Source organism: Malaclemys terrapin, chromosome 1 (assembly GCF_027887155.1).
Source record: "Malaclemys terrapin pileata isolate rMalTer1 chromosome 1, rMalTer1.hap1, whole genome shotgun sequence".
Taxonomy (NCBI): domain Eukaryota; kingdom Metazoa; phylum Chordata; order Testudines; family Emydidae; genus Malaclemys; species Malaclemys terrapin.
The window spans coordinates 161681670-161707513 of NC_071505.1; the positions used below are offsets into that span (position 1 = coordinate 161681670).

Here is a 25844-nt window from a genome sequence, read left to right on the forward strand (position 1 = left end):
AATTATCTCGGCTTGTTTCAGTTAACAAACTGAAAACTGAAAACTAATCGGGCCCACTGATTTGCTTTAAGCTTTTGATGCCAACCACCTGTGTATACATGTCGTTTACTAAGCTTTCCAGGTAGGACTACCACTGCTCATTGGAGATTAAGCACTACCATACCGTTAGTTAAATACAACATGTAGACATGTCATTCTAAACCATGCACGTCTCTTTTTAAAAAACTTTGAGTATTGGCATGTGAAATTGTACATATTTTATAGATGCCCCTGAAGTTTCAGTAACTGGATATGATGGAAACTGGTTCATTGGAAGAGAGCATGTTCAGCTCCGGTGTAATGCTGATGCAAATCCACTGCCCATGGAATTTACATGGACCAGGTAAGTGTTCATGAAAACCAAAGATGAATTTTTCCATTTAAGTACACAATTCATATTTTAATAGTAGAGAATTTTGAAAGGTGTTACTGGTTTATGACATAGTGGAAACTAGGCCCTTTCACTGCTTCTAGCTTGTCTGGTTCCAGTACACGACTAATACTCGTTATATGTGGTTAGAAATGACTGCTATTGAAATATGTCCCATATTGATAGATCAGACATATGGATTCCTACAGGTGGATGTTTTAAAGGAAAACATTGGCCTTATACAGTTGATGGCTCCTAAGGAAAGGGGAACAGTACCAACTGGGGTGGGAAAGTACAAATAAAGAATTATTGTTACTCTGAAGTCTGAACAGTTACCAATACTTTTTAGGATAAATCCATTTATTTTTATAAATGGAATAACTTCTTTGACAGATGATTGTGATATTGAGTTTCTTGGGCTTAGTGTAAGATATTGCAAGCACCTGTTGTCTATCCTTCCTCTTCCGTGTGAGTTGGGGACGTGTTCAAAGCAAAGACCCAAAACAACTGGATATTTGTTGAATAAAATTATATAAAACTGATATTGCATTCCAAATTGGGTGGAAAACACTTGAAGTATCATTTCAGTCATCAAATTTACCATGCCCTAATAAAGAGTAAGGCACTGTATCTACTTCCAAATAAGATGCAAGAGATGGCTTGCCTCATGACTCGAAGTTTAAGTCAATCTGTGTTGATATCTGGTATCTTTGTATGGCTTTCTGTTGTGTGATAAAAGCTATATTTTATGAATGTCATATGAACTGGATGGCTTTACTGTGAGTCCATCTGTAGTCTTGCATGTTAAGTACATTCCCCTGGAGGGAGCCACCTGAAGCAAATATACCTCTATCCCGATATAACGCGACCCGATATAACACTAATTTGGATATAACAAGGTAAAGCAGTGCTCCAGGGGGGTGGGGCTGCGCACTCCTGTGGATCAAAGCAAGTTCGATATAACATGGTTTCACCTATAACGTGGTAAGACCTTTTTTTGGCTCCCAAGGACAGCGTTATATCGGGGTGGAGGTATAGATGTCCCAAAAAGGTAACTTCCCTTTTTCCTCTTAAAGAAAAACTTGAAGTAACTTCACTTGGTCCGTCTATCTGTCTGAAACAAAGAAAATAACTTGTGTGTGAGTATTTAAGCATATGTAATACACAGTAATAGTGCTGCAAGAATCACTGATATATGATCATTAAAGATCAGTTGTGGTACCACTTTGTATTCTCAAGTTGCTTCCTGGATCAGTTAGAAGAAAAAAGACATCGTTTTAGCTTTGGCTTTGTCTACGCTGGAACTTAGTTGGCAAAACTTTTGTCATTCAGGAGTGTTAAAAAACCACACACACGCACACCCCCGAACAGCAGAAGTTTTACCAATGAAAAGCGCCTGTGTGAACAGTGCTTTGTCGGCAGGAGTCGCTCATTGCACAACTTTTAGCGGCAGGACTGTAGTGGCACAGGCATGTTGCTAAAAGCTGCGTGGTGTAGACATAACCACACGTTTCAAATACTATTTTAAAGCTAATAATAAACGTATAACCAAAGTTTTTTGAATGGAACGCAAAACAAAATGCTATCCAACTATTACATTAAAAACTTAAGAAACAAATCAAATGAAGTAGTCTCAATTAGATCACATTTAAACCAGGTTGATTTAAAAAAAAATCACCTAATACGAATTGTAAAATCTAACAGAGTGGCTGTCAGTTAATCCCCAATTAAATTTCATTTAAATCAGGTACATCCAGTTTTAGCCTGGCTAAACTGCTCCACATTGATACAATATAAATTTGAACCAATGATCAAACCATAATCACAAAGGCAACGCAAGCTACTTTTCAAGATAAGTGCAAAGTGGCTCATTGTCTCTCTTCTCCAACATGTTATGATTCATGTTAAAAGTAATAAGGACAAATAACTAATCTAGTTTTAAAAGATACTTTAACGTTCTCAGTAATAGGGGCTTTCATACACTTAAACCAATTCCCAGATTTAATTTCGTTCCTCATGTGGTACAGACAAGTCCGATATGGTTTGTAAAAGCAGAACACTTAATTTCAATAAATTGTAGATGAAGTTGTATACAAACTTCTTGTAATAAACTCTTTGCAGAAACTTAATCATTATAAGAATGCCAACTTTAAAAAGTTGAAGTAGCAATTTATTGGCAGAATACTGGGCTACAGTGCGAAGAGTCAGAACCACTGTTATGCAAGGGTAGAGAGCTGGGTCATGTGAGGGGTCTTTACTTGTACTTGCTTCTTAAAAAATGAGCTAAGTAGTGCCATTTGGGGAAGGCGAAGGTAGAATCTCATTTGTACTTCTTTTTTTTTCCCAGAAAAAAATTCAGTTACAGTTGATTTCAAATCTAGTTTAAATTCTAAATCATGCTGTTGAAGAAATACAGAATTGATAGCTGTATTTTTTGCATTTTGTCCACTGAATGTTAATGTGAAGGGGGTATGTACTATTGTTAATAATAGTAATAACACATGCTGAGCAATCTTAATAACCTGGAAGTAGATGGACAAATCTGTACATAGCGAGGTTAATGAATCCTTGTTTGGCTGGGAAGATGAAGACAAATGCATGTGTATTGCGGCAGCGTGTTGTGTTCCTGCAATGAAATGACAAAAATCCAAGTACAATGAAAAGTAACTTAAAATAAACAAGTACGGATTTGTGACTGTTTAGCCATTTGACTCGTATGGTGGGCAGATTTTGTGAGATTGGCAAGCAGGATAGCTATTAAGCTGCAGAAATAAAACCATTTCTACAGTTGTCTAGCAGTGACTGGCCTATAGTCAACAAGATCTCAAGTGAAAGAATGTCTGAGGATGTTTATTCACTGTACATACTGAATTTCTATGGTATTGTTCATGAAAAGTACTTGCAGCATGTGACATTGCATGGCAGATTGACACTTTACTCATGGGAATAACACACACACATTCTTCTTTGAGTAGTGTCCCTGTGGGTGCTCTACGTCACTATACTCTGCCTGCCATGCACTCTTGATCTGAGATTTTTGTCAGTGGTATCAGCAGGTCTGCACCTAAAGCGTAGACACCCTCATACCCCAATAAACTCCCTGTGGCTTGCAAGAGTGTCAGTGTCCAGTAACTGAACTATGCAGCTGGCTACCCTTTGCTTTCTTATGCCTTTTTCATTTTAGTTTTTTTAGTTAGCACAAGTTCAGGCTTTGAGAGGGTTCACCCCTTCTTGCCTCTGGGTTCTCCCCTCCTCCCCCACTGGTCCCCCAGCCCTCATCCACAGCCCACGTGTGGGTTATGCCCAAGACCCTGGACTTCAAATGTTTTCATATGTGCCACAAGTCCTTCCCTTGCAGTGATGGAGATTCAACCTGCCTGTCTGCTGCTTGAGAGAAATCCACATTCCCTCTAAATGTGAAGTCTACTTAAGATTTAAAAACAGATCTAAAAATTTGAGGTAGGAAAAACGTACATTCCTATTTATGCGTGCTCTCTGAGATCCATGGTGTGAGTCACCCCCAATACATTGGGTCCATTGAGTTCTGCTTCGGTGGTAACCAAAGAACCCAGACTCTCCAAGAAAAGATCCCATTCTCCAGAATCAGACAAAAAAGGGAAAGTCACCTCCTTGATCTGGGTCCCAAGAGCCCTCATCAAACACAGATCTTGCTGAGGCTCCCTTTCCTGCAGTAGCATACCCAGAGGTTATCTAGAGAATTTCTGACACTGGCATCTGACTCTGCTTCTGAATGTCAAATTGAAGGCTAAGTCCTTATTGGTACAGTCTTCCATAGCCAGAAGTGAAAAGTGTACCATACCTATTCTGATGCTGCGTCTCGCACCACCCCATATGCTTACTCCTGAGGGAAAACGTCCAGATGTCCCGGTACTGTCCAAGCTCCTATCTCACAAAGACCTCTGAATCCTCAGAGCCCAAATCACCATTATTGAAAGGTACTGAGATGCTCCCCACTGGTACCAACTCATTTCTCTGAGCTTGCTTACCCTCCATCCTTTTTCTTCTATGGTGACTCACCCTCTGGTACTGACACCGTCCCCATGCAGGCTCTTTGAGAGATACTTCAAGCTGGCACTGTTACAAGATTCTCTGGAACTGCCTCACAAACCTCTTTCTAACCCCAATATTTATGCATGTGCAGGTCTCCTTCTGGGGCCCCATATCAGTCTGACTATCAATACCTACACCATTCCCCCCCCCACCCCGATTTGGATAACGTCCTCTGACTCAGAGATGTCTATATGAGGTTCCTCCACCTTCCAACTCTTCTCCCTAGAAACTGACATTGAAGAAGGAGCTCATAGCAAGAAATACACCGGTTACCGTAGCAAGGATAACATTGGCATCTTGCATTATTCCTTTATGCCCCATCACAGTGCGCTTGCTGGAACCCCTGGGCTTCTTATGGTAACCCTTGTTACGCAAGGTGCTATCTCAAGAATTTGTTTCAGGAACATCAACCAGTGCATCTAGGTTGTGCTCCACAGACACATCCTCTACAGCAGGAACCAGTGGAAGAGGAAGAAACCTCACCTTCCTGCAAATCCTGCTCATCAGATGAGGGTCATGCCTAGCTTGGCATCCTGTCCTAGTGACTTTAAGGCCTTTCAAGATTCCTGAAAAGGGTAGCAGGCACCTTACAAGTCCTGGTAAAGGAGAGTTGGATTTCCAGATACTCCTTGTTGGATAACCTACATTCACCTCAGGGCAAGATTGTCTTGCCCATCTGTGAAGCTTTGCTTATTCTATTCTAAGTGCAGTGAACTTCAGCCACTGTTGCACTTCTGTATAGATGAGTCTACAAAAAGTATTACATCCCTCCCAGAGGCTCAGTATTTATTCTCGGGTGGTCAAGGCTGCTAACAAATGGAACAGACCGCATTAGTCCTGTTCAACATCATCGGACAAGGAGTTGAAATGATTGGATCTGCTGGGTTGTAAGAGCTGCTACTTGGCCTCCTGGTAGTTCAGAGTGGCCTGTTGTTAAGCCCTGGTGGCTAAATGGGACTTCACTTTATTAAAAATTTTCATCTTATTGCATTTGTGGCTCAGGAGCAGAGAGAACAATTTCAGGCCCTCATTACAGAGGGTCAAACAGTTGCCAAGGCATCTCTCCAGGCTTTGTGCAATTGTCAGTTCTATGTTCTATGGTTATGGCAGTAGTTATGTGCCAAGCTTCCTGGCTGTGGTCTTCAGGCCTCTCCGGGAGGAACAAAATACTATAGAGGACCTTCATTTTGAGGGCCCCCAAGTTGTTGAGTGACAACCAGGATGGGTCCCTCCATTCTCTGAAGAACTACGTTCTCTAGGCATCTTCAGCAATCTCCCAGCCAGTGACTTCTTCAGAGTGTCTGTCTGTTTTGACCCATTGGTTGAAGGGGGTAAACTACTACTTGCTGTGGATCTTATATTGCACTTATTCCCCTCCCACTCTTATGGGGATTCTCTCTCCTATTACCTATCTTTCTGGGAGCTCATCACTTTGGACTGATGGATCCTAGAAGCAGTTTTCACAGGCTTCTCCATCCAGTCCAGCTCCTTACCACCCCATTCCTCTTTAGGGACTCTTCTCACAAAGATTTCTTAAGGCAAGAGGTAAAATTCCTCCTGGCTCAGGGGGGAAATTGAACTTGTTCTGTGAGACTCTATTGAGAAAGGATTCGGTTTCATCAGGATAGAATTCTGTTCTTGGTATTTTCTTGTCCAGAAGAAAAATGAGGTGTGGGGGAGGCCACCAATTCTGGACCTCAGGACTTAAAACATCTCCATCCGCTCCTGATAGTTAAGAATATGACCCTAGGAATAATAATTCTCTCTGTCTGGGAGGCTTTACTCCTTCAGCCTTCAGAATTCTTCTTTCCATGTCACCATTCATCCCTCACCCAAGCAATTCCTGTGCTTTGTGGTAGGCAAGGACCACCTTCCCATACAAAGGTTCTGCACTGCAAAATTTATCAAGAACCTATTCAACCTCTTCTCTCCTATCCAGGAACTAACACGAGCATGGGACCTCATTTTTAGCTCTCAATGCTTCGAGAAAACCTCCATTTGAACCTATGGAGTGTTGTTACCTCATTCAATTGGCCCTTAAGACCTTATTCCTCTAACCATTACTTCGACCAGGAGGGTAAGAGCTTGGAACCTTGATGGTGGACCCACCAAATACAGTGCTGTACCAAGATGGTGACTGACTTCTTAAGTCTCTTCTGAATTGCATGTTAAGCAGGAGATTAACCTACCGGTATTTACCCCAAGCCTCGCTCTTAGAAAGAAGTAGAGAGCCACCATACACTTGGTGTTAAAAGAACTCTTGGCTTTTACCTTGACAAGAGTAGGCCCTTTTGGGTTTCCCCTAGACTTTTCATCTCTGTTGCAGAAGGAATAAAAGGGGACAATCTGATCTGCACCCAGAGTCTGCCCAAATGGGTTGCAGGTTGCATCCTCTCATGCTATGAAGTTTCATTGTTAATCCACCCTCCTCCCCTGAGTTATTGCTCATTCCACCAGGTCTCAATCTAGCCCCTTTCAAATATATACCCATTTCAGACATTTGCAGGGCAGCCACCTGGTCTTTGTCACCCATGTTTTACCAGCATTACCCTCTTTCATGCCTGCCTCCAGGACTGACATGGCCTTTGATGTTGTCCTGTGATCCATACTGAATCCACTTCCTCGGCACCCGTTCCATGATGGGAGTCTGCTGACATGGAGCACCCCTAGGGACACTACTCAGGTAATCTCTCCTCTTTCTTTACCTTGTACAGTAACTGGAGTTCTTCCAGAGGTATGTCCCTAAGGGTGTGCCACTACTCACCGTCCTTCCCCTCTGTCTCGGAGTCTTTCTTGAAACATTAGTGGTTGAGGAGAAACTGCACTGGCATTGGGTGTGCCCCTCCTTATATATTCTTGAATCAAGGCACAAGGTGTTTAGGGTTCCAATGTGGATTCATAGAAACTGCTGATTGAAAACTCCTATCGAGAGCAAGGGCATGCGCATATCCTGATGTGGAGCACCCATGGGAAGAATGGGGGCACCTTTCAAAGAACTCCAGTTACTGTACAAGGTAAGTAACCTCTCCTCTCCTTTTTGGTTAGTTGTAACCCTTCTATGCCCTGAAACCATCTGATTTCTTAATTAGCAGTGAAGGATCATTTAAAGGTGCCCCTAAATGAAAGTCTCTCAGCAAATTAACAAAAAACAGGTGGCAGAGCCAATACATATATGAAATCATACAGGCTGTTCAAGATACAAATGAGTTAGTGTTAAGCACTACATTGAATGCTGCAAATATACTCAGAAAGCTCTTCCTTCTCCACACATTTGAGTTGTAGGCCCTTGATATTAGTCCTGGTCTCTTCCTCTATAGATAGTATGGAAGACAGGCATTTTCACTTGCATCAACCTTGCCTGTACTAACAAGATAAGGAGCTGTAGGTGGTCCTTTAGGCTTTGTAACTTTGTTTCTACAATCATCTGATTTTCTTAAAATATTGCTCCCTAGTCTAAACTTTCAGATAAATCCTGAGACATAAATTCAGGTCTTATTAAGCCCAAATGTATTATCCTGACTTTGAGTCTCAGACTTCCAGTAATGGTGATTTGAAGGCCTGAATTATTTAAATTGTGTTATTGGCAGTAAAACCATATTGTTACTAGTAAGAAGTCTTTTATTAAAAATTTGACAGAACTTTGCTTTAGTTTCAGACCACGTTATTCCTTAACTTAATTCCACTGGTGTGATTTGGAGCTAAACTGGTGATTAAGTTGGTCTGTTTTAAGATTGCTCATTCTTGGAATAGTTTTTGGAAAATGTGTCCATCCAATCCTTACTTGAAAAAGAAGGAAGATAATTTATTCACAGCCTATAAACCTGCAGAAGAGCACAAAAGACTACTCCTGAGGGCATTTTGCGCCAAAAAAATCTGCACACAATATTTTAAAATTCTGCAAATTTTATTCCTCAAATGCGGAGGCTCCAGCATGGCATGGGGAGCACAGGTCACTGGCTGCACAGAGGTGGAAGATCACTGTGCAGCTCCACCTGCCCCCCGGGACACTGACTCAACGGTGAGGCTTTACCCAGCCGTGACATAATGCAAGGACTAGGTGTGCCCTCGAAACACCCCAGAGCCCTGCCCCTATGTGCCAGGTGCCACAGGTGTGGGCAGGCAGGATCCAAGTGTGGAGGGGCTTAATGTGGGGGGATCCAAGTGTGGGTTGAGAGGGTTCTGTGTGGGGCAATCTGAGTGCAGGAGGCTTAGTGGGGGAACTGGGTGCGGGGAGCATCTGGATGCCCAGGGCCTTGTTGGTGGGTTCTGGGTGAAATGTTAATGGAATTCTGCGGAAGGGTCCAGGTGAAGGTGGTAGGGGGCTCTGTGTGAGGTGGGGGTGATAAAACTCTGTGGGGAGGCTTAATGGGGTGATCTAGATGCTGGGGGCGTTGGGTTCAGTGGGGTGGGGATCCAGGTGCAGCTGGTTGGGGCTTGGTAGGGTGGGGATCCAGGTGCAGGTGGGTTGTTGGGTGGTCCAGGTGCAGGGGGAGTGGGCCTAGTCAGGAGGGTTCTGGATATAAGGGGGTCTGGATGCACGGGGATTGGGTGGATGGGGGAGCAGCTCCCTGTACGGTGATCCCTCCCTCTGCAGCTGAGGAGCGATGGTTACAGGAAGTATGGGGGGCGGTAGGGGGAGAGGAGGGAGTTTGCAGAGCTTCCTACAGCCGGGGGAGAAATCTGGGGGTGGATCTGACATGACCCCAGATGCCATGCAGAGAAAGAGGAAGGCCTGTTCTCCCTAGCCCAGCCAGGATTAGCAGCTGAGCCAGGCGCAGGGTTGGAGCCACCAACTGGGTCTTCCCCGGTCCCGCCCCCTTCCCCATAGTGCTTTACCTTTGCCGGCTGCCCTGAGCACCCGAAACGTACTGCTGGGGAGGGTTGCGTGACCGCTCTTATGGCTGCCCTTTGCTTCTCCCATCAGAAAGGCGTTTATCTGCGGGGAAACAAAGAAATCTGCGGGGGACATAAATTCTGTGCATGCACAGTGGCACAGAATTCTCCCAGGAGTAAAAGATTCAAAATTCCAACAGGCTTATAATAGAAACAAACAAATTGACTTGACATTGATATTGTTCCTTTAACTGAAAGGGCTTTAATAATGTACCAAAATAATTGCATTCCACAGAGCAAGCTATTTTAAACAGAAAATAATTATAGTTGAACTTTTTCAGATAATACATTTTGCATTTAAATTTCATTGTGTAAATTCTGAGAATGCTTACACTGCTTCCAAATATTGTCTAATTCAGGTTGGATGGGCAATGGCCTGAAGGTTTAATATCTTCAAATAATACTCTGCATTTCAACAGTCCATTGACTTACAATTACACTGGGACTTATGTCTGTAAAGTGACCAATTCCCTTGGACAAAGAAGTGATCAAAAGACGATCTACATATTGGGTGAGTTGTTGTTGTTTCTCCCTTCCTAATATGCTCTGTTTAAAATACTGTGTCAGAAATTGGACTAGGTGTCCAGTTGAATGTGTGTTTATTTTTTATTTTTTTTTTAGCCATGTTATATAACAGGTTACCTAAAACTCAGTCTTCGATTAAAGGTAATATAAAACTGGGAAGGACAAATGGAAATAAACATTACCCTACTAGTACTGATACTATTTCAAGGGGCTAATATCATTGTTCTGTCATGCATGCTGTCTGTAAATTGTAGTAATTAAAAGGACCACAGTAGTGTCTGAAACTCTATACCAGCTCTAAGTGATGGTAATACAGATAAGGAAGTAAACCCTACGCCCCCTAAGAGCAAGTGTTTCCCTCCCTCTTTGGTGAAGACAGCATTGTTGACAACATCCATGCTACCTAATTTGAGATGAGTTGACTAATGGAAGAGATTTTATCTGGTAAGGAATTAAATAAAATTGCAGAGTTAGGGGGAGAAAAGAAATGTTATAAAACCCAAACTTAAAATGCTTTCCTGAGGGAGAGGGAGTCTGGTTTTATTCCTTTATCCTCAGCTGAGCTGGTCAGAATAACAATGATGCCTCTCACTGCTCATACACTCCTATAAGCAAGCATAAATCTAATTACAGGGGGCAGAAATGGTTAGAGCACATTGCTCCACCTGCCCCTTCCCATCTGTGTGGTGGTCTCTTGTGGGTCGGGTATTGCCACAGCTGCTGGCGGACTTTGTTAGTATTTAAATCAGGAAAGCACTTATTACAGTGCTGGCTATGATAAAGAATCTCAGTAGCAGACAAAAGTGCCATATTAACCTAGTATATGTTCCTTTGAGTATAGCAGCATATTGAAAGGATACCATGGCTTAATGAAGATATGTAAGAACATCAAAAGTAGAGCTGAGACCTAACATTATAATATTATCATGATGATGGGGGTAAATTAAATGGAATTACTTAATGTTATCAATAGGTACAAATGTTTCAATTAACGGGTGGTAGCAGTATTCAGAACATCAACTATAAATTCATTATATTCTTTCTACGTTCTCGAGGGCCAATCTTCATGGTAGGTCTGAATCCATTCTTATCTCAGTAGCTACTATGCTGGTGGCAAGTGATAACTACTGATTCAGCCTGTAGACCACGGAGAGTGAGTAGTAAAGTAAGTGACTCTTTGGCTATTGGAGCAGAAAAATTATCCTTCTTGGAGGCTGTGAATGGAGAATGAAATTGAGCAAGATGGCACCAAACAATGTACATGTAAAACATTTTGAGGTCACACCCTCTGTATACCAATTACGTACTTGAGCAGGCTTCACTACTTCATAGCAGCGTGGCACATGCTGGTATGTTTCAGAGCAGGTTTACTATAATCCAATGGGAATAGCAGGAAAAGGTGAGCAATATTGAACTCAGTACACCTTAATCTGGCTTGGGGAGAATTCAAACAATACTGTCAAAGATGGAATTTCAATATTTGTAACTAAATTTGTATAAACGTTATACAAAATATTGCAGTGTTAAAAAACCCTATGAAAATAACATTTGAAGAAGCTCATAAGTATGCATATACAACTCGGTGACAAAAAAATAAATTTGTCCGAAGTATCAGTTATCTTCATGAGAATAAATCACCTGTAAATTGTTCTGTTATACTCTGCTTTTTTGTCTTAGTTGAACTGTTATGTTACTGAAGACAGCTAATGCTTAATTGGAAAGGTTAACTAAAAAGCTTTGGAAAAACTGTACAAAACCTATTACGGTTTTTAAACCTTCCTGTGTATTTAAAATCAGATAAACCATTTAAACAGAGGTGGTTATTTTGTTAAAATGGTAGTTCAGAACTATTTTAGTCCTTGAAGAATTGATGACAAGAATACCTAACATGTATGAATGGGAACTGTAATCCTTAAATCTGTTCAGTTGCTTGTTAACTATTGCAGAAGAAATCAGCTGGAAGTAGACATACAAGGTATATAAAGGAAAAGATTTTAACTTAATTAAAAGCATTGATGTTTTAGCGTTACTGATACTTTCTGATCATGATTTTTGCAGTAACTTTTTATTTTAACCTACCTTAATGGCATAAAAACATTTTTAAAAATTGCTTTACCTATAGCACTTTAAGCTACTGAAGATGAAAACTCTTGAAAAATTGAAATGGTTTTGTACTCAAGTGAATCTTTGCGTTTTATCAATAAAACTAACAGCTCACTTATACTACACATCTCTCAGGCATGAATACAAATTTTTGTCCTGTTAGCAGCATTGCAAGAAAGATGAAACTTGAACTTTTTTAAACAGTACACTAAAATAAAGTTGCTGCAGAATCTTCAACTACTTGACGATCCCCATTAAGTGTGAATCAGTCTGATTACAGCATTGAATTTAACAAAACTCAACTATGACAAGATATGTGCAATGATACTTGAAATAAAAGCAGTTCAGCAGTACCTGAACTGCTTTTAAGTTAACTTAACACTTAAGTCCAGTGTTGCCTTTTGAGCTCACATGTCACCAGTTAACACTGGATATCGTGGGGGAAAAAGTGACACGTGAGCCACGCTAGGAAATTAGTTACCTCAGTGGTATAGTAAAAGTTTAAAAAACAAAAACAAAACCCAAATCTTTATAATAGACCAGTGTTTCCCAAACTTGGGACCCTGCTTGTGTAGGGAAAGCCCCTGGCGGGCCTGGCCGGTTTGTTTACTTGCCCTGTCCGCAGGTTCGGCCGAGCGCAGCTCCCACTGGCCGCGGTTCACTGCTCCAGGCCAATGCGGCATCCCAAGTTTGGGAAACACTGTAATAGACCATTGACAGTATCTTGGCCGACATATGGGAGGAGTAGCTAAATCCAGAAGGAACAAATGTATTCAGAAGTACACATGAAAACACATTAATTCCAACCTGAAAGCATAGCTTGATTTCCCATTCTTAAAACAAGACACAGGTTATCCTTTCAGTCTCTCCACTTACTGGCTTTTGTAAACATATCACAGCGGGCTCAAGAGCAAATCTTACAATAGGTTTTCTGATGATTTCAAAAGTGAACTCGAAACCACTAAAAATATCCATTTAAATTGGGCTGTTGTAAAGAGGGGAAAACATATTGATACCTACTGTGTCATAATTTTTTTTGTAAATTTTAAAAAGAAATTGCATTTGCTGTTACAGATTATAATGCATAGAATCTGAACGTTTAAATATAGTTGAGCTTGAAAAACTAGTTACTGTGGTTTTTAATGAATAGATTGCATCTATTGTTTAGACACATTGAGCATAATGTGGCTGCAATCTTCGTAAAGTGAAATAACCACAACATTATAAAATTACTTTGCTCCCCTTTTTTCATTTCAAAGGTAACCAGGGTTCTTAGACTTTCAAATGGGATTTTTTCCTCACTAAAAATCTGTATTAACTATATCTTAAACTGTTTCAGTGATCTTAACATGCCTGACCAAATCTTCCAACTGATTATAAAAAAAAAGCTTAAAATCTCAACAGTGCATACCAGTCTGGAAGAAAGGTCAGAAAAACTTGCCAGCCAGTCATTAATCTGTAGGTAAACAGTCATCATGATGGTGACTTAAGGAAAAGCACACCTTACTTGCTTGTCCAAAAAAAAAAGTTATATCTAACTGAAATTTGAAAGGTTGTTGAGCTATACAGCGAGTACAAAAGAAATTGCTTGGGTGTTAATGTATATGTTTGCAAATATACATTCTAAGGTAAATTGAGGTAGATACAATTGTCAATAGAAGTATTAAGTCCTATTTGTCAGCTTCTGTAGACTAAGAATTTCATTCAAAAATAAACTTAATAAACAAACAAGAAAAGTGAAAATCAGATTAAACATCAAGTTGATCTGTTTCTGTGCAGTTTCCTAAAGTAGGAAGATGAAAGGGATTTGGAACTGAGCTTAAAGTTTGAGGATTTTTACCTGATCACATATCTAGCACTAAAATGCCTTAATGTAAGTTTGTGTGGTGTGTGGGGTTATTTATTTGTTTTTGTGGTTAGATACAGTAAAGAGCTCATAGCAGAAACAATGTCTAGTGCTGCACAGCTTCTCCTTCACACAAATGAGTAATGCCTTTCAGCTGGAATTCAGAGGCACTCCACCATTGCTGGAGGTTCGAGAACTGAAGCCTGCCTTTAAACTCAGGCCACCAGAAATTATGCTACTTTTTGCTGGAACTCATTTTGTCCCATCCACTTGGTTTACATTTTTACTCGTATTTCTCTGATTTTTGTAATCTTCTAGCACTGGTCTCTCTCTCCTCAGATTAGAGATGATCAGAGCACTAAGGGTGTAGTTTTCTGGTTTCTCCAGTACAGCATCTATCTAGCAAGTTCTCTGCTCCCACCACAACTCTAGGAATAGCTCTGCAAGCCTGGAGCAAAGTCTAAGAGGTGCAGCTTTTCTGGAACATCAGAGGGCAAGCTCTTAATGGCAGGGTGTGGTGCTTTGAGTTGGACAAGCTGGGCGGGAGTCTTGATTCCTGTCTGAAGCCACAGCTCTGCCACAGCAAGGCTTTCTCAGGAGCATGGAACCTCTCTCAGCCTGCTCACGGAGGTAAGTCATGCAAATTTGAGAGGCTGTGGGTTGCAAAAATACGGAAGTAAGCATCCCCTTCACAAGGCAGCAACTGTAAAGCTTACAACATGCAGATAGGAGATATCAGGTACTGGCAAAGGGATTTGAGTAACTTTTCCAGTGCCTTGGGTCATAGTCCAAGCTGCACAGGAAAATTCAGAACAAACTTGGCTGATGATCAGAGAATAGGATCCTGAGAAACTAGACTTTGTCAGAGAAAGTATATTCCTCAAAGTCTCTAATGCGGAGTTGCTAACTACCATGTACTCCTGGCAAACTACAAGTCTTTTATATGGGATTAACTCTTCTAATTAACGGACAATGAATATCAGGAGCAGCTAAGATCCTCCGTGACTGAAGGGCAGCTCACCACTACAATGGTGCTCTGGGCAGCATTGGATGCAGTGAACTTGGCAGCTAGGACCATGGTAACTGCAGTGACATGAGATGGTGGTCCTGGTTTCAGATGGTAGACATCCCTTCTGAGGTCCAAGTGACCATAGAAAAAACTGCCGTTTCAAGGAAATTAGCTCTTCAGCATGATCACAAATGAGGCAATGCACTATAAAAGAAATTGGAGAGCAACAGCCCTTTCTCTAGGGCTTTATGTATATCCCAGCTTCTGCATATAAGCCTCAAATGCTTCAGTCCTCTTTCAGATAATAGTCCCCTGACTTGTGGCCTGTATCCCTCCAGAGCCATCTGGGAAACACCAGTGACTTAATCCATGATGCTCATTCACCATCTTCTTAACAGACCTGCAGGAGGGGCAAGTGTTCAGGAAATAGTTTTGATGGCATAGTTAAGATCCTGGCTGGACTACCTAGGCATCCATCCCCTTTTCTGTTTGGCAGTTGCCCCTGTTAATTCAAAGAAACTTAAACTGGGATTACCTCGGACTAGTGGGACCTCAAGATAGTAAATGAGTGTTATAGCTAGTTGTATGTTACTCTGACCCCTACTCTTATCCCCATCTCTCTTCAAGGATCCTTCATCATGAGATGCTTCTAGAACAGGAAGTAGACTTCTTGTCAAAATTCGGAGTGGTAGAGGAGGAAACTCAGAGGGAAAGGCATGTACTCCAATTAGTAATAGATTCCAAAGTAAAAAGGTGGGTGGACACCTATCCTAGACCACTGATGTTTGGATGGTCACCCTTGATTCTTCTATCCCCTCACTGGATCCTAAGGATTGGTTTGTGGTGCTGTACCTGGAGGACGCTTTATATCCACATCTTAATCCTCCCAGCAGTTTCTGTGGTTCATAGTAGAGAGGTCCACTATCTGTACAGTGTTCTACCCTTCACTCTGTCTTTGGCCCTTCAGGTATTTTACCAAGGGCCTGTGTGTAGTGTTAGCATACCTAGGGAGTCTGTACCATGAAGCTGGCTGACAGGTGTTTTTCCACAGTGGGTCAAACACTAAACTTAAGACCTTAGACCTCTTAGCCTCCCTCGGCCTCAAGGTCAATCAAGACAAATCCACACTGACTGACACAAAGCATCAAATTCCTAGGAAGCTGTGTTAGACTCCAAGTTGGTGATGACATGTCTATTGCAGTTAAGGAGTCCAAACACTTCCAGTTCTTATTGGCAAAGGATCTGTGAGCAGTAGAAGTCTCCTTGGCAACGATGGTTGTGAGGACTCTTACAGTGCCGGCACAGCCCCAACAGAACAATGCTGTTAATGATAAAAACACTCTCTTGGGGCATGCGTACCAAGAGCAGAACCGATGGACAAATACTTAAGAGAATTAAAGTTACTATCAGTTAAGTAACCATTTTACTTTGCTGCTGCTGCTATCAGCATGGGTCCCATGACCTGTTCTTCACCCATTTCTTCAATCTTCAGCTACCATGGACTTCGAGTTATAAGGGACCTGAGGGAGGGTCATGGCCATTCCACTCCTTATGCCCTGGCAAAGGAGCATGAGGCGGCACGGGGCACATGTGCAGCCCTCATGGACAGTGTTAATTAAAAATAAAAAGTCATGTACGGTGGGATCTGCACTGACAGCCTCCCAAAACCCCAACAAAAAGCAAACCCCCAGTAAGTTACTTGTAGTTCAGAAACTTTTCTACCCAAGGTAAATTCTTCGAACAGATCCTGGGAAATGGCTGTCCCATTGTTTCCTTCCAGTCTTTAGCAGTACATTTGAAGATGCGAAGGCATAGCTAGGCATTCCTAGAGCTCTAAAGATATCTCAAGCATACACACCATATTTGTACTGTGAAGCGCAAAGGCCCCGGCATTTTGATTGAAGTGAGATGTACAGAGTGCTTCTAGGTAAAATGATAAAAAATTGAATTAGTTGGCATGTCAAGTGTCTGGGAAATGATTTATGGAAAGAACCAGACCTCCTGTACAAGGACATCAGGTGACATTTTGGGAAGTGAGTATCTGAGCTTCATCTGGGGAAGATCTGCAAAGTAGGTTTTGATTACATTGGAGGCACCCTTTGGTAGGAAGATGCAATTGGGGTAGTTCCTAGATAATTCCTTAAACTATATAAAGCTTTTGCTTTATATCATGGGTAGGAGGGACTTGTGCTTCTTCCTATTCTATCGTAATAATTTAAAAATTTGCTTTGCTTCTTGCCCCCCACCCCATTTATTTGAATCACTGCTTACTACCTTTCTTTTTGTTATGAGGAGAGAAGCTATGCAGCAGAATGAGAAATGAGTGTTACATGATTTTCTTTCTGTTAGCAGCTTGTCTCCTTGTTCAGCCCACCTTGATAGTCTAGTAAGAAATAGAATTTTTTCTCGAGAGACTTAACCTTAATTACCTTAAGGTTACCATCTGATTGCTGTTAATTGGTTGCTGGAGTGTTCCTACAGCTCTGGAAGAATTCTAGTGGCTTGAGTTGAAGGGTGCAGCTTAATCCTGGAGTCTAAAGCAACAACTTTGGATCATTTCAGAATTCCACAGGTGAGAGGCATTATCTATTTATTTTAAATGAGGAGAGAAGCTGCTAAGAGAAAATTATCAGGCCAGAAATGTCTCATTCTTGAAAGACAAATTGAACAGAAACCATAATACTCAATTGTAAACATTCAGTTGAAGGTGCTTATTTGGGGTTCTAGACTGTAAACTAGGGGAGGCACAAATAAGTGAGTTGAGGCAGATCATTAGCTTTATATAAACTTAACTGTATTACTTCATTAGTTAGCATGTGCTGAAGTGGAAATAAAAGTTAGAAGCTCTTAGGCCAGCAGTTCTCAACCAGGGGGGTGTGTACCCCTGGGGGTACATAGAGGCCTTTCAGGGGGTACATCAACGCATCTAGATATTTGCCTACTTCTACAACAGACTACATAAAGCCCACTTAGCAAAGGCCGTATAGACTAAAATTTCATACAGACAATGACTTGTTTATGCTGCTCTATATACTATACACTGAAATGCAAGTACAGTATTTATATTCCGGTTGATTTATTTTATAGTTGTATGGTAAAAATGAAAAAGCAAGCAATTATTCAGTAATAGTGTGCTGTGGCACTTGCAGTTTTATGTCTGAGTTTGTAAGCAATTAGTTTTGAAGTTAGGTGAAACTTGGGGTACGCAAGACAAATCAGACCCTTGAAAGGAGTACAGTAGTCTGGAAAGGTTGAGAGCCACTGTCTTAGGCCAAGTTTGTCAAAATGGATTAATTATTTTGTGTGCCTCAATGTTCAGGTGTTCAATATGGAATACTGTTTCACTGGGTTGGGTATGAGATACTTTCCTGGAAATGAGATGTCTGAAGTTTGCTAACAACAAAAAAAAAAAAAAAATAGTGCTTGCTTGCTTCTGGAAGTTTTGGCCTTGAGCTGTGACAGCAGCAACAGTGGAGAAATTCTGGCCTCGACATTTTAGTTGGGGATGGAAGGGGTAGGGCTGTACCTTTTTTATTTCAGAAAAAGTTAAATTTAAAAGGACATTTAAGACATTAGAGTTCAATTTTAGAAAATACTAGAGAAGCATTAATAGCTGTTGCTTGTTAACAGTATGAATTGTCAGGTCTCCAAAATAAGTGGCTCCTAGATAAAAGTAGGTACAAAGTACAAGTGTTCTGGATTATGTTTTCTAGAGACTTGAACATACATAAATGAAAATTGAGGCAATAATCCTATTTCAATTAACACTTTAAGAGAGCTACTTCTTGCAATCCTTTTAGACATTCTGGTTGTGGAATATAACATAAAGAAACTTGTCTACCGTATTACATATTCAAATTAATCTCACTAGTTCAGGTTTTCAACTAAGAATATTTTATATCTTAACACTATATAAATCAATTGAAGCAAAAAATCTGCAGTTAACACAGGTTTTACTTCATGGCAATTGGAAAGTGCGTTCCAGGAAGCAAGCATTGCTTATTTCTGAACACAAATGGAAAAATTTAAAGGATGACATTTCAGAAAACCATTCTCTCTGGCGAGGAGAACTAAGGAAGGATTATAGCACTCTTTTATTTCTTAAATACTTGAGTTTGCCCCCATTACCTGGTTCTGATGCTATCTGAAGTGTTGTAGCTATGAATCTAACCTTTATTTCTTTAATAGAACAAACAGTTGTCAGCCTTGATTTGGGGGCGGGGGGGGAATGATTTCAATCTCTGCCCTTAAATCTAAGGATGATGATGATCCTGGTAAATTGGGGTGGTTAAAACCTCTATCCTTTTTCCTTTATAGGATGAAACAAAGTTTTTTTTTCCACTTCAGGTTGAACTTCTGGATCACTAAAATCATAATCTGAATTCCTTTTGTTCATTACTTTAGTGCATCTTCTCTCCTTTCTTATCTTAAATTCACTTAATTTATATATAGATGAGTTAACCAAGGACCGTAGTGGGTCTCAATTTGTTGCTTTCAAAAGATGTTTTTTACAAAACTAGCAGTAAATATATTGAACAGAACTTGGCAACACAAATTGTTACATGACACAATACATGAAATGCAAATGAATAAATCAATTGCAGTAAGTATTGTGTGCATTGAAGAGATAAATTATTCAACGTAGCGTAAGAATTGTATAACCGATTTTACACAATTGTTAGTAGTGCCTTTTTAAAAAAAAAATGGAAAAACATTGCTCAATAAGAGCCTGTAAACATTGCATTTGTCAGAGGGACTGAATTTTTTTGGATCTTACTTCTAGTTTTGTGTGTTCAGTCACTACCATTTCAGGCTGAGTAGCTTAAATGCTACTTTAACCAGTCTCATTAGTTTCATTATTGGTGTTTAGTTGCCTCATTAGTAACAAACCATGTTAAGAATGAGTTAAAGATAGCTTGATACTTAGGTATCGTTTAAGCAGGTTTTTTAATATTCTCTCTAAAATGTAAACTGAAGTCATGAGTCAAAATTTTTCAGTTTTAAAAACTCTTGGATGAATTAAGTTAAGCTTGCAGCTGGTGATAAGCTACTACTTCATACAACACTTAGTATATTATTTGTGATTTTGCAATTTAAGAGCTCATGAAGTCACTTCATTTTAAACCACTTGCAGAGTCTTACATGACTCCCTATGGTTCTTACATATAGGAGTGTGTACATCGCCAGTTGACTTAGAAAATCAAAAGAAAAAGGTCTCATAAAATCTGCTGCTGGGTTGTACAGGTGATGTTTCAGTGCATACCTTTGAGAAAGCAAGATAAAATTCAGAATGTATGCAATTAGGAAGGAGACAGGGAAATTAGGAATTAAAAAAAAAATTGCTTAAAAACGAGTTAAACCAATCGATGTACTATTTATTACATACTGCAGAAAACTATTTTTAGTGACTTTGTTCAACTGGTTTCTGTAGAATATTTTTCTAAAACAGTGGTTTAAAATATAAAGTTGCATTGTTACACTGACATCATTCTCTTAAAAGAAAATTCATAACTAGAATCTGCATAACATAATTTAACTTTGAGTTCCTTCACCAATCCCCTCTTAGGCTGTTGAGGTTCTATTAACACAGCCAACGTTTTGGGGAGAATAATTAAAATCAATTGCTTACTTTCTGCTAACTTAGCACACAATGTATAGTTTTTCATTCTTCAAGAGTTTGTTTCAATGCACTGAACAATTTCAAAATTTAATAAAAGTTTAAGTTAAAAGTGAAGACACTGTTTGTCCTTCGCCAGTATTAATTTTTCAACCGATATTTCTTACCTTTGGCTGAGGAATTGGTTAGTGGTTGGTTTTATTTTATTTTTATTTTTTTTCGGTAGATAATATTCTCCATGGATGAGATCAAACTGGTTGGAAATAGTAAACTATACAATCTACATAAACTGAAAAGGAACTTCTCCGTTCTTTCATGAGAATTAATAGTTATTTTAAAATTTGACAGTGATTGTTTTTGTGGTACAAAAGCAGTTCCCCACTCTGCTTATCCTGTAGCCCAAAATGAATACACAGAAGCCAATTCAGAATTAGTTGAAAAACTATCATCTGTATTGCAAAAGTACTTTAAGCGCTCAAACTTCTTAGAAATTTAAGAATGAAAAACTATTGTCTCTTAGTAGAGAACAACATATTTACATATTCATCAACTTGGCTTTCTTATAAACCCTTTACTGATTTAGCTTGCATTGACATTCTTTGCCTTTTCTGTGTCTTGTCTACCCTATTCCTCTTTCCATTAGATCCTCCTACTACTACTACACGACCACCCACGATTCTATGGCATCCTTCAACTGATGGCATCACAGGTTTAGCAACAGAACCAAAACTAATACATTTTCCAACATCAACCTTGCCAGCAATGCAGGAAGACAATTGGGGTATCATCATCGCTAGTGCAGTGGGTGGGGCGCTCTTTCTGATGCTTGTAAGTGTTTTGGTTGGAATTATCTGCTATAGGAGAAGACGGACGTTCCGTGGTGACTACTTTGCTAAGAACTACATTCCACCATCAGATATGCAAAAAGAGTCTCAAATAGATGTTCTCCAGTCAGATGATGTGGATTCTTACCCTGACAGTATAAAAAAAGAAATAAAACATCCAGTGAACAGTCTAATATCAAAAGATTATTTAGAAGACCCAGACAAACCAGAGTGGAACAATGTAGACCATATTAACAGGTACCAAGAACGCTATGAAAGACCAATGGATTATTATGAAGGAGGAACACTGGGAATGAAGTACATGGTTGGCGAATGTTATGATGACAATGAAGAAGACTTTGTGTCACATGTAGATGGCTCAGTAATATCCCGGAAGGAGTGGTATGTGTAGTAACCACTGATACCTTAACTTGATTCATACAGTTCCATTCATTAGTTGATCACTTTCAGGTTGTTTATATTTTTACTTGAGGAAAAACAAGCTTTTTGAAGTTGATTTTCAAGCTTTTGATATTGTAAAATTCTGGGTTAAATGTATCTGAGCTGCTTTATGATTTTTCAATGCTGTACTACTGTCTTTGAAAATATTGGAATGTTGGTGCATAATGCTTTATTTGTCTACAGCACATGTAAGAACCAAGTGCTAAATTAAAGTTACCATACAACTTTAGAGTTAAAAAGCAACTGTCTTGGCTTTGTGATTTAAAAACAGTTTACCTGAGACTATGATCAAGTATAATCTTTGTTAAGCATATGGTTTTTATATATATATCTCACACACGCACACACATATATTTTAGACTAACAAGTGAATTAGTCTCAAAGCTGAAGTTTATCTAAGGTAAATTCAATTCTTAAAAGTAATTTTTACCATACAAAAACATGGATTTGCTTAAATCTGTTTTTTCAAAGGTATATTTTACTTTTCTACACAAAAATGAATACCTCTTTGTTTTAATGAGCCTTCCTGTAATATGATGTGCATAGTTAGTGGTAACTTTTAAAGAAAACACGTTGCATTGAAAAAGTTAGAATTCTCAGTGAAGGAGTTTAAGGAATAACAATGAATATATGGAAGGTTTTGTCTTGTAGCTGATTTTTGAGAACCATTTTTTACACTACAGTTCATTTCCAAAAAGTTCTATTACAGTCTATGTACAGAATTTGTCAGTTACAGTCCTGTACTTCACATGAGATCAAAAACTGATTCTCTAACTTAGAGAGAGAACTTTCAACTAGAAATAAGATGATGCCTGGAAAGTTTTCACTGGGGATTGGGAAATACAAGGTTAGGTCTCAATTCAGATATAAATTCTAAGTGTATGGGGGAAACGAATGGAGTTAATATAGCTAAGATATACAAGTTTAAGATTCTAGCAGAATACAGCATAACATGGTGTGCAGAACATTAAAAGGTAAAGGGCAATTTTTTACAGTCCTTTGTGATTACATCATTGCTTTTAAGAGTTGAGCATATTTTAAAAAATGCATATTTATGAAAAGGGGTTAATGTAAAAAAAGTGCTATTTAAAATAAAGCAAGTAGGGAAATAAATACTGCTATTTAATGCTGTTGAAAAATAATTTGTACAAGCACACTGTGGAATCCCCAGAACAGCAGTTGTATGTATTACTCAGTTGGGTTTGTTTGTATTGCATTGGTTTGCTCTGTTGCAAATAAACAAGTTGAACTGTTGACTAAAACAGTAAGCAGTCTTGTAGCTAGGAGAAGCAGATGGTTACTAGAAATGAAATTGCATGCTTGGAAGTCAGTTTCAAGAGCTGGAACAACCTTGCCTCTCCTTCAGTAGTAGGTTCACTACCTCAGCTTTGCAAATGGATAGAATGGAATCTGAATGACGTTAATTCAGATAATCTAGTTTGATAGCAGTTAAATTGTAAAAATTAGAGGTGATAAACAGTTCTGTGGTGAAATCATAATTTAAGCTCTCAACTTGACATGCATGAGTTTAAAAACTCTTACCCAGGAAAACTTGCCTTAATGTTGAAGTCCAGAAATGAAAAAACTTGGAGAGTGGGGAGACAAGAGGGGAGATTGCAACACAAATAAAAATTTTACAAACTTGGGCCAGAATTTTAAGGATGCTTAATGGCTACTTGTTTGAATTTTTCCTTTAGTAGTAAAAACACTGCAAAATGACAGAGTATTTAGAGTTTTACAACAAATATGGTATCTGTATTAGGCTGTTGACAGTAGTCTGTGTTTCCAAATGACTGCATGTCTTCAAAAATGAAGGGTAGACTAGTACATTCAAATAAAGATTAAAACAGTTTCCTAAGGCTTGTTAGGTTCATAATTGAGAGCTATGTGAGACGTATATTAAATTAATTGACCAAGTCTCAATTTAACACAATAGCCGGGGGTCTATGCTCAGGTGTAAACTCATGTAAATGAATTCTTATAACACACAAGGGTCTACTCCAAAGCCCACTGAAGTAACTGGATCAGATTCTATATATAAAACTTGCTGTTGTCTCTGAGAGATAAGTTAACTTAAGAGAACCTTAACTGTAAACTCAATGTCCATGTGAGATGATTTATTTGGACCTTTGGTAGGTTTTGGTTTTTGTAACAAGTTGAGATTTAGAGATGGGTATTTCCTATACTCTTACGTGTTCTTCACCATCTTAAATTATTAAACTTTGAGTTAAAATTTTTAAACTGAAGAGGTTGGTGGTAGAGCTAAGACTCCAAAAAAGTTGCAGTGTTTCCTACTTGATGTATGTTTGCTGTAAATAGAGAATTGATTGTAAGTATGAATAGTTGTGTGAAATAAACATCTGCTGTTAAATTGAGTTCTTGAATACAGGTAGTGTGCAGAACTGATTGAAAGACATGAAATAATGAGCTAAAGCTCACACCCAAATATATGTACATTAAGTTTTTAAAAAAGGTTTTTGGTGACAATCAGCCTTCAACTAGAATTGTTTCAGTCTCGCTAGTACTTTGAAAATTATTTTTACATATTTAACTGCCTTTCAAAATAGCGTATATAGAGAAACTTAAGCAATTAGCATGGTTAATACTTAAGGACAATTCTACCTTAATTATTAACAGTATGTTAATTAGTCACTTAAAATAATTAATGACTTCATTCATTTCAGTTAATAAACGTTGTTAACTGTTCTCTTAAGTATTTGGACACTTTACTTTCTTGAAAGCAAAAGCAGTTCCTTGGATGATTTAACTCATTCTGACAGAAGTTATGACGCAACAAAATTTCTGACCAGTGCAGTGTGATGGAGTTTGTTACTCTGTATTTGCCTCTGAGACTCGTCCTGCTGCCTTCTTTGCTTAACTGACCAGACAGTCTAGGAAGTGTCTCCTGCCATAGACATTCCTCATCAGCACACTGACTACCAACAGTCCCCTGGGAAATAGATCACTTTATTTTTTCCAGGAATTTTGTCTCTAGAATGGAGTGAAGCTCTAGGATCAAACTTGCTTAGCACCACAGATGACCCTGTGATTATCACCTTCCCACTCATATGTATTCAGTGGTTCCTTGCCTGCCACTCTATCCACTGATCTGTTGCCTCCCACTTTGTTGTGTGAGAGATTGGGAATAACACCACGGAATTCTTCACCTGGGTCAACGTGACTCCATGGCAAGCCACTCCACATATCTGACGCATGCTTGTGGATGCTCTTAAGAAAAGCAGGATCAGTTAGTGAACCAGTAGTGCCAAAATACCCCTCACATTCTGTAAAATGAAACAAAGCCTGCAAATATGCAAAGCCTGAAAAATACTCCATCAGTGAAGTCATATTCACATTGTTCAAATGGTTACTTTTACTGCAAGGGATTAAAAAGCAGCACCCTGTATTTTTTTTTTCTTCTACCTGCAGCCTTTCAGACCCAGTAGCTATGATCTTTACTAGACGACTTAAAGCAGCGAGGGAAAAAACAAATTCTGCCGTTAAAGGCCAACTCAAGGAGAAGGTCAAATCCCAGTCCAAGGCATGTACAGTACAGTTTGTTAGGCACTTCAAGTGTCTTTGGAAATCTTTCCATCAAATAGCTTTCTTCCCAAAAAGTTAATAGTTGAAGATTTATTGCTTGTGAAGTTGACATATTGCACTGTACTAATATCCTGGATACCCTCTGACATGGGTTCAGTCATGTCAATTTGGTAGGGTTCATCTACAATAATTAGGTTTTTGTTAATCTTGTCATTAACAGCAAAAATGGCTAGGAGACAAAACTAAAAACCATTAATGGCTATGCTGTTATCCTTTCTTGACCAAGACTACCTTATTCTGGCCAGTTCCGCATGGGTGTCAAACATCAACCCTTGAATTTCAAGTAGTGAAGCTTATTGATCAGAGCTCTGGAGTTTTTAAAGTGAAGTGCCTGAAGCTGGAATCGTAGCAGAACTTGGGTCCTTAGGCTTTCCAGAGATAGTACTCTTCATGTGGGGCTGGCTAAAATACTTGATGACCGTTGCTCTACAGTTTCCTATGCAAAGAATTCTATCAAGTCTGATAAGCACTTCAGCAGTAGC

General features: G+C 39.4%; 1 protein-coding gene across 3 annotated transcripts in view; it reads left to right on the forward strand.

Annotated features, from left to right (window-relative positions):
* NECTIN3 (nectin cell adhesion molecule 3) overlaps positions 1–25844 on the forward strand; it is a 209382-nt gene that overhangs the window by 52201 nt on the left and 131337 nt on the right. For 2 of the 3 annotated variants that reach the window (XM_054045629.1, XM_054045638.1), the window contains exons 4-5: positions 265–382; positions 9733–9884. In XM_054045629.1, the coding sequence (XP_053901604.1) occupies positions 265–382; positions 9733–9884 (270 nt within the window). Of the gene's footprint in view, positions 1–264; positions 383–9732; positions 9885–21116; positions 24135–25844 lie in introns of those variants that run through there. The other variant, XM_054045620.1, reaches the window with a different exon arrangement.